This window comes from Lolium rigidum, chromosome 1 (assembly GCF_022539505.1).
Source record: "Lolium rigidum isolate FL_2022 chromosome 1, APGP_CSIRO_Lrig_0.1, whole genome shotgun sequence".
Lineage (NCBI taxonomy): Eukaryota > Viridiplantae > Streptophyta > Magnoliopsida > Poales > Poaceae > Lolium > Lolium rigidum.
The window spans coordinates 273023425-273037534 of NC_061508.1; the positions used below are offsets into that span (position 1 = coordinate 273023425).

Consider the following 14110-nt stretch of genomic DNA (forward strand, 5'->3'; position numbering starts at 1 on the left):
ATCTGGTGGTTGATGCCTTGATGACCTTTTCGTGGAAGATCGTGAAGATGCCTGGGATTCCCCTAGTAGGATTGTGAAATCGTTGTGGAACCTACCATCTCCGAAATGGAGGTGAAGCTAGCCGCAGTGAAGGCCTCAAAACAAAACATGGGTCTTTCTATCCTTTGTGTTGTTTGCTACGTCTCATGAAACTATGAGATCCCATTTGCTCAAAATAATAATCGCAATCTGCTCGTATCATTTTTGTGGGGGAAAAATGATATCTCACAGCAAGACATGGATGAAGGTGGGACAGTGTCTTGTAAATGGAAGCACAAATTATGATTTAGAATGGATAACTTTGATTCCATGTTGCAACTCATTCATGTTTCAATCTTGCCCTTTTTTCTTCCATAACTAGCATGGTGGCCCATGTAGATGTGACAGCATCATTTTATTGTACCAAAAGCGTAGAGTATTGCTATATGTGTTAGGAAAATATTTTTCCTCCTACTTACTTTTGGGATTTGTGTATGGCAAATAAAAAAATTGTCATACACGTACCATTCAAGATCTGTATATGAAGATGCAAGAACAAATTGAATTTAACTCACCGAGTAATTTATGTCAGGCTCGGTGAAGATTTTGAACGCAGTGATCCTCACACACGTAGGCGTATCCCTCCCAAGCGCGAGGACATATCTCCTATTTGCTTCAAGAATCGAAAGCGTCAATTCCTCTTCCGATATCCATGCATACATCAATCCAATCCGTCAGCAGTCCGTCTTCCATGGCGTCACGCCAACAACGAGAGTGGTTCTTCTTACGACGCTTATGTGTAGGGAAAAACCCACACACGGCGAGTGTGGTGCATCCGTCCGTTCCATTGTTCTTGCTCGCGAGTGTATTCAAATTTAAACTGAAAACCAAGTAGAAGAGTGTTTTCCTTTATTGGTTCAAACATTCTCCCAAAGGAGACCTATTTCACGGTTGGATTCATGGCAAACCCTAGCAAGAGCTGACTTTCACGTACATACGAGGCTGAAGTAGAACTGTAGAACACAAAGCTCTTCCTGTTTCCTCCGTCGGTCGTAATAATCCCCAAAAAAAAGCCGTCGGGAATTGGTCGACTCCAATATGGAGAACCGAACAAGAATGGAACACGCCGGGAAAACAAAACCTGTTCCGGGCAGCGACGGCGCGCCCGTACCGGCAGCGCATGCCACTCGCGAACACGCACGGAGAAATCCAAGAAAAAACAGACATGCACCGTACGTAACTACCTACGCGCTCTGCGCCTCCAAGAATGCGTTGAACTCCGCCCTGGCCATCGCCAGGCGCGGCGTGATGCACGGCGAGGTCGGGCACGACGCCGGCGGCGCGGCTGCCGTCGAGAACCTGACGTGCCGCTGCGACGCGGACGACATCCTGGGGGTGGGGGCCGACGACTCCTGGCGCTGCGACACCGACGCCGACTTCTTCAGGATGCCCCTCGGCTCGCCCTCGGGCGCGAACGCCATCTTGACGGGCGCCGCCGACTCCGGCCGCCGCGACTCCGACTCCGACGCCGACTTCTTCAGGACCCCCCTCGCGTCGCCATCGAACACGAACGCCATCTTGATCGGCAGGTCCGTGTCGTCGGCGCAGCTGACCTTGGCCACCTCCATCGCGAAGTCCGTGTCGACGTGCGGCGCCGAGGTGGGCGGCGGCGGCGGCGGCGGGCTCCAGGACCCGCACTCGAACCTCTCCATGGACGCCATCCGCGACACGCTGCTCCGCCGCCTCGCCCCGGAGTGCTGCCTCTGAATGCTCGACACGACGGCCGCCGCGGAGGGCGAGCCCCGCTTCTTCTTGTTGAAGCCCGGGATGAACATGCACAGCACGCCGCACTTGAAGCCGTGGGCCTCCGCGTCGGTCTCGAACTGGAAGTGCGGGTACTCGTCGTCGTGCGGCGCCATGGTCCTCCCCTCGGCGCGGGACGCGCTCCTGGAGAGCGTGGTGGGCGCGGCGGACGGCGAGGTGACGTAGTGGGCGAGCGCGGCGGAGTGCTGCCGCGCGAGGGAGCTCAGGGCGATGACCGTGGCGAGGCTGGGCTCTTCCCGCTTCGCAGCGGCGCTGTGGACCGGGGAGGAGGCCGCGGAGCACGGGAGGCTGGCGCCGACGAACGTGGGGCGGCGGAGCGGCGGCAGGAGCGGGGACGGGTGCGCCACCAGCTCCGTCATCACCGACGGCGCCGAGAGCGGCGAGTCCGGGTCGGCGACCATGCCCAGGTGCCGCAGCGACACGGGGTCCACGGGGATCTGGCGCTCGTTGTCCATCGACGGTGACGCCGGGCTCTTGCCGCCGTCCTCCGATGTGGCCGGCGCAAGCCGTGGCGCTTCCTCGCCGGCGGACTGCATGGTGATCTGCGTACTGTATGGACTAACTACGCTGGACGCCTGCACGAACTGAGCTGCTGATGCTACAATACATACGCGCGGGACGCTTATAAAGCAAAGGAAAAACAATCAATTAGTGTTTTGACTTTTCGTGATGGCTACTTGGTATTCGTCGTAGTGGGCAGCATGAAGGGCGGCACGGCTATCTGCTGCATGAACGCAACTTCTAATTCGTGCTGGCTTAGTGGTTCACCATGTGTTATCGTGGCATCAGTCGTTCTCCTGCAGAGAATTATGGTTAACGATGAAGTTGAGATATCAACTGTTTATCAAAAATGTATTTGCAAGAACTTCGGGAACGTGCAGGAGATTTGGGTGTCGTTTGGACGAACTCATGCACACCACCACCACCAGCCACGCTTATAAAGTGCCTATGACATGCCGGAGTTACGGGCCTTCAAAATAAACAGAGTCATGACATGCGTCTCACTATTATCTGAAGATACCTAATAATAGTCTGCTTTAACAAGTCACACAAGGTGTCAAATCTGAACCTGAGTTGGATTTGGGCACATAACCACCCTCTAAACCATCGACCAACGGATTGGTTCTTGTTTCATTAAGAAGAAGGATGACAAAGTTTAATTTCAAAGTCAACTGGAAGGGTAGGTACAACTCATCTTGCGCAAAATGTACTTCAAAATGAGGAGCCTCTCGCGGTCAAGACAAGCGAAGAAGGTTTCGGGATAACTAGTTAGTATCATTTCTATGTCTGTTTTATTAAATTGTATTGTAGTACCATGATACTGTGAGATGTTCATTCCTAAACGCAACCACATGGCAACGATGTCCATTTGCAATTTTATCAAAATGTTGAATAGGAAACAAATTTGCTTTACCTTAAGGCAATGTGTTGAACACATAGTCGTCCTCTGAGCCGGCGATGTTGCCGTCAGCATTGGAAACGATGACAATCAACACCAACTTGCATATGGTAGGGACAACAAGATTCATGGTGGTCATGGCCTTCTCCGCAATGCTTGACCCCTCCTTTCTCACCATGGTCGTCTACTTCTTGGTGGAGGTTATCGACATAACCAGAGGATGGGCGAGGCCAAAGACGGGTTGCCAGGGTACGATGGAGGTCATATGGGGGATGACCAATGCGTTGGAGGGCCATGGCAGTTCGCCCATGATGGAGGGAGGCTCGTCGGTTAGAGGTGGCAGAGGAGGTAGGGAACAAAAATAGGTTGTTACGAGCACCATCATAGCAGATGCAACGATAGTAGAAGGCCCGCTAAGACTAGAGGGAGATATCGATCGTGCATAATGTTCACCTGCCAAAAAAAATGGGAGGTTTTCAGGAGTGAGACTTCCAACCTAAGTTTTATGAGGACAATATGTGATTTTTGAGAGCTCCAATTTTTTTCTCACTTACTATTGGGATCCGCTAGAGTGGTCTAACTCCCAATTGTGTTTTTTTTTTTGGAGCTAAGGGTTTTCTTTTTGGGATCTGCTAGAGATCGCGGTAGACATATTTCTAAGTCAAGCATGTCTTTATAAAAGTTAAATTACATATAATACCTCCCTTTAGGAGTTCTTCCAAGTTTTAAACCAGAACGGTAGGATTGTAGGAAATCATGTGTATTTCGTAATGATAATGATGCGGACACTATCCAACGTTTCTTTCTTGATTGTCACTTCACATGCAAATCTTGGTTCTTATCTGTATTGCATTAATTCTACGCCTCCATGTTCTGTTTCACATACTTTTGGGACTGGCCTGCAAGGAAGTCCTTCTTTTTGTTGGTGTTGGAATTATATTGTTCTATTTGGCTATCTAAAATCATAATGATGTTGCGTTTGACAGGAAAAAAATTCTTGTTCTCTGCAATTTTTTTGTTCATATGATTTTTTTTCCAAAATCTCTAGCCAATTGATAGACAAGAAGAAAGCATATGATACAACTTTTGTTTTGCAGTACAGCAACAGCCAAGCTACCAGGGCTTCCGACATGGGCGCGATTTAGGATGCGGTTGTATGTCAGTTTTCAGCCTGTTTTAAACTTGCCCGTGCACAGTCCAAGTTCTCGGGCCTTGAGGCTTTATACTAATCTGGGCCAGCCCACACAGTCCATGTTCGAGCAATGGCCTCCACTGAACATACTTTTTTTTTTAAAAAATCCTTGGCTAAACCTTTGATTCATAGGAATATATCCTACAAGAAACAATTTTATAGGAATCTTGTAACATAAATTCTATAGGAAAAATATGAGGTCGTACCTTATGAATTTTTTTTTGACACAATCAAAGGGAACTCATCTTCCTATAAAATTTAATTAAACACGACATCCGGAAATTCAATTCGGCTCTCGGGTGCATATGCTCCCTCTATCAAAAAGTTATATTTCGAAATGTCGAAAAATTTTGACAAAAAATTCTACATGTACATCTCCCCAATATACGTACGTTCGTCAAGTTTCGCGAGGAACCAATATGTCTTGTGGTCTGTGTAAAAAAGAGAAAATTTATCTCCTGAAAAGCCTTATTTTCAGCATTGAATTTTGTCTTTTTTACACACGTCACACGACAAGTCGGATTTTTATGAAACAACTTTGTGAACGCGTAGCACGTAAAGATGTACGTTCGAATTTTTCGTTTCAATTTTTTGAAATTTCAAAATGTATGTAACATGCATTTCAAAATAAAGGGAGCATATGCTCCCATGTGCCAAAACACCATTCACCACGACATCCTGATTCTATGTTTTTCCTATTCCTTTGAGTTTTCTATCCTATGAATCGGGAATCAGGCACGAGCAGAACCGAGGGCCGCACGTCGTGGCCACCGAACTTCTTCGTGGCCTAGGACTGGAGCGCAAAGCAGAATAGGAGAATGACTTCAATGAATGGGCAGTCCTGGTTGAGCTGTAAGCCTGTAACGGAAACAAGCTAAAGAACCACACATCACATAAACCTGCTGAACGAATGAGGTGGAACCGGCTAAGCAAATGCGAGTGTGGTACACCAGAGATCTACTGCCTTGATCGAGCACATGAACCTCAAGAGGAACCAAACAATATACTGGTGTTCAGAGATGTTATGCAGTTTTGAGATCTACTGCCTCGATCGAGCACATGAACCTCAAGAGGAACCAAACAATGTACTGGTGTTCAGAGATGATATGCAGTTTTATTTCAGGGGATGATTGATTGGGGATCTTAATAACACATCACATTTCTAGCCCTGCCTAAAAATCCATGTCATCTTGCTTTCCAGGATGTACAGAAGGTTAACAAAAGAAATAAAGGCTATTTGATTTGCTAGAGTGGGGCAATTCCTAAGGTGACGCAGATTCAGTTAGCTTCGGCATGCTGCCATTAGGAGCTGAGGAGTAAACATCAACTTGTATGCAACTAAACCTACAATAGCAGCTCTAGTGCATAACGGTAGAGTAAAGATGACTTGATGTACTCAAATAATCTACAGAAATCTAACAAGTGCTGTTTAGAAAACTGCAAACATGATCTAGCAAATCCCTGAGAAAATCTAGGCTTGCATCGACTTACGAAAATGCAATGAATTGTTCGAGGCTGAAATTAAGATATTTTATATTTGACTCTGCATACAGGTCTTCATGCATCGAATCAGAAAGTCAAAGTAACTGTCATGATTAGTCTGACCTGAAAGATCTCCAAACTGAGATTTTACTCCTCTGTGATCTGTGCCACGGTAACATCCTCACCAAGATTCAGGGCGGCGGAGCTGATCTAAAGAAGGTGAACCTTGCAGAAAACTAGTAATCTAACTAAGATGGTGACACCATTATTCATTTTTATATGGAAGTAAAACAGGATGATCGAATAGGCATCATGTGTATCTCGTAAGTCAACTATCATGATGATTAGTTCTGAAGGATGTACTTATAGTAACTACATCACATGGGCCATGACAACAGTGAACTGTACCTGGACATGATTTAACATATTCACCATAGGGAAGCAAGCTTTTGTTCATTTTTCAGACCACATCATGTTTTGAAATCCGGAAGCATATATTTCCCACCATTCACATCTAGGCCTATAAATACCTAACTTGCTGTAGATGTAGCAGATCAACTTGAGAAGACAAGCCCATTTGGTTAGACTTCAATACTCCAGTGTCTCAGGAAATGGAAATTCCAGTGATAAAGATGGATGAGCTATATGGCGAGAAGAGATCAGAGACGCTGACACTTCTCCATGATGCCTGTGCACAATGGGGTTTCTTCTGGGTAAGTAAGAAATTATAAGATCATTATATTGATAACACAAGTTTCTGATCTACTTTCTCACTATTATCATTTGTCATGCACAATAACTTTATGCCAGGTGGAGAACCATGGAATCAATGATGACATCATGGACAAAATCAAAGAACTGGTGAATAAACACTACGAGGAAAATATGGAGAAGAACTTCTACAGTTCTGAGATAGCAAAAACCCTTGGTCCTGACAAAGTCGCCTCAAATGTTGACTGGGAGTGCAGCTTCATGTATCATCATCAGCCAAAATCAAACATTCATGATATTCCAGAGCTGCTTCGGTGAGTTTGCAACCTAAAGTACAGTACACTTGGTATCACCATAAATCAATGTTGGCATGACCAGTAAATAAGGAAACCATAGAAATTAACAGTTTGTGAAGTTTTTCAAGTGTACTAATACGCAGTAATGAATTATGCAGTACCACCGTTCCTGAATATGCTGAAGAAGTTGTCAAGTTGGCCGAGCAGCTAGCAGAAGTCATGAGTGAAAATCTTGGGCTGGACAAGGATTACTTGAAGAAAGCATTCTGTAAGCCTTCTGTAGGCATAAAGGTCGCAAAATACCCCAGGTGTAGTCATCCAGAAGTAGTGATGGGACTCCGTGGGCATACTGATGCTGGGGGAATCATACTTCTATTTCAAGATGACCAGGTTCCAGGTTTGGAGTTCATGAAAGATGGTAAGAGGATCTCAATACCACCAACACAAGGCAATAGAATTTTTATTAACCTTGGAGATCAGATTGAAGTGATAAGCAATGGAATTTATAAGAGCATTTGCCATCAGGTACTTCCTAATCAGAATGGGAGTCGCTTATCTATTGCGACATTCTACAACCCAGGTGACGATGCTATAATCTTCCCAGCTCCAAAGCTTACATATCCTAGCCAATACCGTTTCCAAGACTACCTTAATTTCTATTCCACTACGAAGTTCACTGACAAGGTATCAAGGTTCCAAAATACGAAGATGGTATTCAAGTGACTCGCGTCAAAAGCCACTGAAATACTGATTGCACCGTCTGTAAACAAAGTCAAGTGGGACTCGCCATAATTATGTATTGTGTATTTGTGTTGTGAATCTTATTTTCCATTAGAGGAATAAAATGCTCGATTTTCCTGTAGACTTGCTTTTCCGTAACTGAGATGGATTACAAGACAGCTAACAAAGAATAGCTGCGGGTTACAAAACGATGCACTCATGATATGTAAATATAGCAAAAGCCACTGAAGACTAAATTTATCCCGGAACTTAGTAAAAGTTGTTTGCATATTACTGTCTAAGTGGCAGTCAAACCAATTATGCTAATGATAATCCATGTGAAATATGACTCAGAGCAGCAATGAAGAAACGTAACACGAAGTATGTATGTACTAGAAAAGATCCCATCCTCGACTGATTAGTTCAAGAACAGAAACTACTCTGTACTTTTCTCCATTGTGTTCCCTAGGAACAAAGCAGCATATGTCCAAGCAATATACTAGAGTTAATTGAATTTAAATGCGAACATGTGTGCCTATATATGGTGGCAGAGAACCATGAGTAGCAGAGATCTAATAATAAGTCCTGCACCGATGTAAAAAACATGAATATGAGCATAACAAATGAACAACCTAATAATACGACATCTCATGCATAAATATCGCCCAAAACCATGGTCTTGGGTAGGTATGACTGGTCGAACCGACCACTGAATAGTTGCTACACCTAAATGGGCCTATTTATTCTCTTATACGCTTGCCCTGGATTTCATGATAATCATGCTGCATATGAGTCATATATAACAAATTTTCGTATACTGTGTAAACAACATTTTTAAGTTGTTATTTAGCATATATGATACATTGCTCAATTATGAAACTACAAAAGCTGACCATTTCAAAAGTCAAACAGAACAGCCGTTAAGGAAATCTTACACTTTATTTAACAGAAATTTACTACGACATCAAACAGTAATGTACCTTATACTGGATATCCTAAATTTCATAACAAGTTTATTACACTCCAGTCATGTATTAAAAAAATGTTGCACTTTGTGTAAATAACAATTTCATAGTAAATTAATTGCAATTGTATATATATGAATCGTTCTTAAATGGTTTCCGGAACTACAAAAGGTATCCATTTCAAAAGTCACAGACAAAATATTCCTTGCATGCAATTAGATACTTGGTTAATTTGAATTTACATGTAGTCTCACTGGAAGTTCACCTCTAAACAATTGAAGAAGGCACTTCAACTCGTAGGCCGCAGTTTTGCCAATATAGCTTTAGTCAAGAAAGTGTCGGTTGTCTCAGCAGCTCTCTCAAGCAAAAGCCTATGAATCTTGCATTCATGCCAGCACTTGGAGACGAAGCACAGAAAAAAGTTGCCAAATTTAAGCGACTTCCGGAACTTGATTGTCATCCCATCAATTATGGACACTAGCTTCTCGATGGTGCTTGGTGTCAGGCGAATGTCTTGATTGAGAATGCCGTTGAACAGCACAAAGAGAGATTCTGTCCATACCAAGTCAGCACCAATATTCTCCCGATGCTGAGGCATACAAACCGGTCTCCGCTCTTCCTCCTCACCTGAAAGCAGCCTGTGGCAGAAGGCAGTGACATGCAGGGGATGCATACAATCCTTGACAATCCGTGTGAGCACGTCACACTGAGCAACATTTAGCCCTTCCTTTCTAAGAACTAGTGGAAAGAGGACGGCCTCCAGTGCAGCAGCTGGGTGACGTTTGCAGATATCCAACGCAGCCGAAACAAGACCAGACGAAGCTGCTCTCTGAAGGTCAAGTAACTTCGGCAGGACAAGAGAACACAGCACAAGTGCCGGCCCTTTTCCATGCATCCCATCTTCCTCGAGCACCAAATGTGAAAGGAGAACCCGCACGGTGTCATCATCCGCTTCCCATGGCTGTACTAGGCTAAGTACTGCCTCAGCATTCCCGGATTCAAGGCAAAGGTCATGCAAGTCTTTCGCCACCTGCTGAGCATCCAAAACCGAATCTGCCAACTCAATCTCCTTGTGCAGGGTTTGAGACCTATGGACGACTGAATCACCAAGTGGAGGAGCCGGAGGACGCCCGACCACCTGGATGGCCGGAAACTCGTCCTGCTCCAACTCCAGAGACTCTAACCGGACTCCATCTAAACCGTCCGCAACGGCGCGGACCCTGCTTGGCATCACGTTCCGGCAATCGAGAGGCAGCCAGGGCAGGACAGGACGTGACCGAGCTGCCTCTTCTTTAAGCCACGGCGGTGGCTCGTGGAACTCCTCGATAAACTCCGAGGGGACATCAGGGGCGTCTTTGTCAGGCAATCCGTCGAGCAGGTGGCGGGCGCCCTGGCGGACCCAGAATTGATACCGGCCAGGCGGAGCAGAGAGGACGCGAGAGGCCAGCGAGCGGAGCTGGATCGGGTCGAGGAGGGGGGCGGAGGATGAGAGGAAGGAGAGCGCCTGGGACTGCAGCAAGGGCGGGAGGGTCTGAAAGAGGACGGTGGTGGGTTCGGAGGCGGGGAGCGTGGGCACCGGGGAGAGGAGGATGCGGAGGAGGCCCGCAGCCGGCGGAGCAGAGCTGGGACAGTTGTTCGAGGAGGAGGAGGAGAAGGCGGCGGCGTTGGGGGCCGGCGAGGCGAGGAGGTGGCGGAGCAACGGCAGCCATGGCTCCATTGATTCCCGCGATTTTATTCAGAGGTGCCAAACGGAACAGAATTTAATTTGTGGGGAAAAGATATCGTGAGTTTAGCCCAGAGGCCCACAGACTACCAGAGACTACCAGGCTTCTCAATGGCCATATTTTGATGAGCCGATACAGTAAGAGCATATCTAACAGATTCCGTATTTTTCTGCTCTTAAGACCCGAGTAGAGGGTTTTGTATTTACTTTTTACTGGCTGGATGGGGATAGAGGGTCTGCTAGCTCGAACGAGTTGCCAACCTCTCGGTGATGAGGAGCTTGATCTCCAATGTCTTCATCGTTAATGCCTCCTTAGACTTCATGAGTTGATCCAACTTCTCCCGAAAGCTAAATGCTTCACCTTCTACCTTCACCCTCTCCTTGGCTTTCTTGTTGCCCTCGGGCTTGCCAGCGTTTCTCGCACTCATGTCTTCCGCTTCATCATCCATGGTGAGCAGTGCTTCCTTCTTGCACTTTGGTTCGCTGTCCCTCAACTTCCACTTAGGAAGATGTTGAAGAATGAAAAAGCAATGTTGGAATTAAAATCCCTTGTTCTTGGAGCCGGCCATGTCTTTGTACCTCTGTTGAGCATACTTGGGCTGCATAACAACAATATTAATGAGATGTTTGCACATCATCAACACATACTATGGATAGCAACAATCTTGGAAAACTTACATAGTCCTTCGGCACGCATCCACTAGGGGGGTTGTCGGCCACTTGGTCCATGGCAACACTCCAACGAGAACAAGCTGGTTTGATGATGTTCCATCGGCCTTCAAGGGAGCGGTAGGATCTATCGGCCATGATCTTGGTGCGAGGCTTCAGTTGGTGGTACAGATCCTCGATGCGCTGCCAATAGCGATTGCCGCCTTGGTCCACTCCGGTGCACGCATCCATCCCCACCTTACTCCAAGCACGGACCAAGATCGCGTCTTCGATCTCGCTGTAGTTGGCCGTGCGTGGCTTCGGCGTCGCGGAAGAACCGGCGGAAGCCGGATCAACCTCAACCACCTCCTCGTCATCGACGGCTTCGTCACCCTCATCCTCCTCCTCCTCATCACCAATCCCTTCGACATAGTTCTCCCCATCGAAAGCATTGATGCCGGCTTGCACTTCCACCGAGGAATCGTTGAGCATGTCCATGTACGATGTTGTGGACTCAACATCGAACACCTTGTCTACGTCCATGGAGGGTGGCGGCGGCGCGAGCGTCGCCGCGGAAGGAACGGAGGGAGGAGGGGCCGTGGCCTTGGATGACGGTGGAGGCGCGAGGCCGATGCGGCTGACTGCCTTCGTCTTCACCTTGGATTGCGGGGCACCCGTCAGCCCGGCCACCTTCGTCTTCATCCTGCCCCCCTTCTTGGCAGCCGGCGGAGCTGCGGCCGCCGCAGGAGCTTCGAAGAATTGCTTCGGGAACCTCTTCCTCTTCGACGGGATGGTGGCGGAGATCATGGCCGACGCGTTGCCGGCGTTTGGCGGACCTCCGATGGGGACATCAACCACCGCGGCCGAAGGTGATGCGCCGCCGGCGGTCGGCGGGCCTTGCGGAGGATCCATGGAAGCGAGATCCGGCCGCGTCGTTGCCGGGAAGGGCGGGGTGGAGGAGATCGGGCGGTGGCGGCGGTTGGGTTTCGCTGAAACCCTTCGTGCACAGTGGAGGGGAGGATACTGGTTTGGCCCTCTATTCCCGCTCCCACCCCGCACAAGTAGGGGGCGAAGAGCCGCCCCGTAACCAAAACTGGGAAAAATCAACGCGGGGACCGTTTTTACGGGGCCTGCTAGACGGTCGGGTAGAGCTCAAACCCGTATTTCGGCGGTTATTATACGAGTTTGGTCCTTTTAAGGGGTCCGTTAGACATGCTCTAACAACTGGGCCGGAGGAACACGTAGCTTCTAGGACGTTTCTGGGCGCACCCTGGTGTCGCCGCCACCATCTCCATTGAAGCTGGAGTCTAGGCGATTCCCGCGATTTTATTCAGGGGTGACAAACATAATCTAATTTCTTCTAAAAAAAACAGAATTTAGTTTGTGGGGAAAGGATATCATTTGGTCCGGCCTGGTGAGTTTAGCCCAGAGGGCCACAGACAGGCTTCTCAATGGCCATGTTTTGATGAGCCGACACAGTAGCATCTGGGCAAGAAATACCATTCATTACTAAAAAGAAAACCATCCGTATTATTATGTTGATTGTTCTTTTTTTTCTTTCTTAAACATAAAAAAATGATATTCACAAAAGAGAAATAAACAAGAATCTAGCTACCTTGACAATTAGCCAAAAATCCGCACAAAAAAGGATTCAAGCACCACATTATGAACCTGTCTACATGCGAAAGAAGAGAACTCCCACTTGTACATCGTCCATGACGGGCACTAAGCTAGATAGACGTGAAGAAGGCCATAGAAGAGGGTGCCGGGAGCACACAAAACCATGAGATCTAGTACAACAAATCCGGAAGAGCACACCCTCGCTAGCTCCACGCTGACAATGAAGATGTTGCCATTATCGGGAAGGAGCCGAAGAGACTTATTTCCGCATCACACCGTCTCTACCTCAATGCACAACTGACTGGTCACGAAGAAGCAAAGATCACATCAGCCTAGCAAGTGTTACCAAAAGTTTTTCTCGCTCGATCTGAAGGAGATGCAGCTACCAGAGGCCTTTTATGTCTAGTAGCAGCACACCAAGTGCCCGTCCAAGAGTTCATCCAAATCAGTACTTTCCCCACGCTTCCCATGTCCAGAGCCACTAGAGTCCTTGGGGCCAATGCACCAAATTAGGCCTACAAGCAAAGTTCTTAACTGTTAACTTCAGTACTTGAAATGGAAACCGAAATGTAATCTGTAGCAGCACCGTGTGGGAATAATGTGAATGGAGATTCGGGTGTGAGACCTTGTGACAAGTCAATCATCCTTCCAACTGCTTGGAGATCTTTCTCTCCTTCCATTCTCTTCATCCAACCAAGCTCTCCTTGTTCCATGTTTATTACCCTCAAAGCCATGACGTACGGATCCATCCTACCCTGCTATTCTCTCCATATATATGCGGGTGCATGTTCTTTACTACATTTGTTGGTCAAAGTATTTATAGTCATGAGTTCACCCAGAACTTTTGAGTTGTTCGCTTCTTTCTCTTTCAACTCATCGCGGTTTATATTTAGGAAGCGGTGTCGTGAGTGTAGTGGTACAATTGTGATTGAAGATCAAATAAAACTCTGAACGGACTATATATGAATGTGACATCATCAAGTAGATGTCTAGTGTAATTGTGCCATATATTTCAACTCGATGTGTCTCATGCATTGATTTCATCACTCTTAAGGACATGGACGTATAATTTTAGAAGTTAAAAGGTATAAATAGGATGCTACTGAATTCATTCAGATCAAATTCATTGCAATAATAGAAACAGAATGTAGATGGAAATGATTGAACGGTCCTTCTATTACTCGATGTATAAAAAACAGAACCACCAGGAGTGCTATCAAATTAGCTTCTTTTAAATGTATTGAACAAGCTTTCCAGAATGTCCATTCAAAGAGATAGTGTTGGGGAGGCAGATACAGTTGTAATCTGTTTTTTTGTTGTTGTGAGCAAGCTTATATGATGCCAAATGCCGCTTACAAGATGATAGGGATCACAGAGGCATCAGGAAATGTATTTGTCAACCCACATATAGGTATCTTGTACATCCGAGTATTCCTAGTGTTGAGTAAACAATAACATACTGGACTGTCAAACACATTCAAGCTCATGACTCAATGTAGGCTTGGTTCGATC

At 46.7% G+C, this 14110-nt stretch overlaps 3 protein-coding genes across 3 annotated transcripts; 1 reads left to right on the forward strand and 2 right to left on the reverse strand.

The window, feature by feature from the left end:
• Nucleotides 1–1262: 1262 nt before the first annotated feature.
• LOC124659016 lies at nt 1263–3419 on the reverse strand. The gene is made up of 4 exons (XM_047196989.1): nt 3277–3419; nt 2520–2639; nt 1552–2463; nt 1263–1470 (listed from the first exon to the last, which is right to left on the reverse strand). The coding sequence occupies exons 1-4, from the start codon at nt 3417–3419 to the stop codon at nt 1263–1265; spliced, it is 1383 nt and encodes a 460-aa protein (XP_047052945.1).
• Nucleotides 3420–6526: 3107 nt separating this feature from the next.
• Nucleotides 6527–7645, forward strand: LOC124683725 (1-aminocyclopropane-1-carboxylate oxidase 1-like). Its single transcript, XM_047218186.1, has 3 exons — nt 6527–6628; nt 6726–6940; nt 7081–7645. Exons 1-3 carry the CDS (start codon nt 6527–6529, stop codon nt 7643–7645), a joined length of 882 nt encoding a protein of 293 aa, XP_047074142.1.
• Nucleotides 7646–8799: 1154 nt separating this feature from the next.
• LOC124683726 lies at nt 8800–10324 on the reverse strand. Its single transcript, XM_047218187.1, has one exon. The coding sequence runs from the start codon at nt 10322–10324 to the stop codon at nt 8897–8899; it is 1428 nt and encodes a 475-aa protein (XP_047074143.1). The 3' UTR covers nt 8800–8896.
• Nucleotides 10325–14110: the final 3786 nt, after the last annotated feature.

What these genes read in the sequence shown, in the direction of transcription:
- LOC124659016 (XM_047196989.1), bottom strand. Translation starts at nt 3,419, where the DNA reads ATGGTGAGAAAGGAGGGGTCAAGCATTGCGGAGAAGGCCATGACCACC. An exon ending in GGCTCAGAGGACGACTATGT is followed by an intron (nt 2,640 to 3,276) that starts GTTCAACACATT and finishes AATTCTCTGCAG; the next exon opens with GAGAACGACTGATGCCACGA. An exon ending in GCGAGGGGGGTCCTGAAGAA is followed by an intron (nt 1,471 to 1,551) that starts GTCGGCGTCGGA and finishes GGGCGAGCCGAG; the next exon opens with GGGCATCCTGAAGAAGTCGG.
- LOC124683725 (XM_047218186.1), top strand. Translation starts at nt 6,527, where the DNA reads ATGGAAATTCCAGTGATAAAGATGGATGAGCTATATGGCGAGAAGAGA. An exon ending in CACAATGGGGTTTCTTCTGG is followed by an intron (nt 6,629 to 6,725) that starts GTAAGTAAGAAA and finishes ACTTTATGCCAG; the next exon opens with GTGGAGAACCATGGAATCAA. An exon ending in GATATTCCAGAGCTGCTTCG is followed by an intron (nt 6,941 to 7,080) that starts GTGAGTTTGCAA and finishes TGAATTATGCAG; the next exon opens with TACCACCGTTCCTGAATATG.
- LOC124683726 (XM_047218187.1), bottom strand. Translation starts at nt 10,324, where the DNA reads ATGGAGCCATGGCTGCCGTTGCTCCGCCACCTCCTCGCCTCGCCGGCC.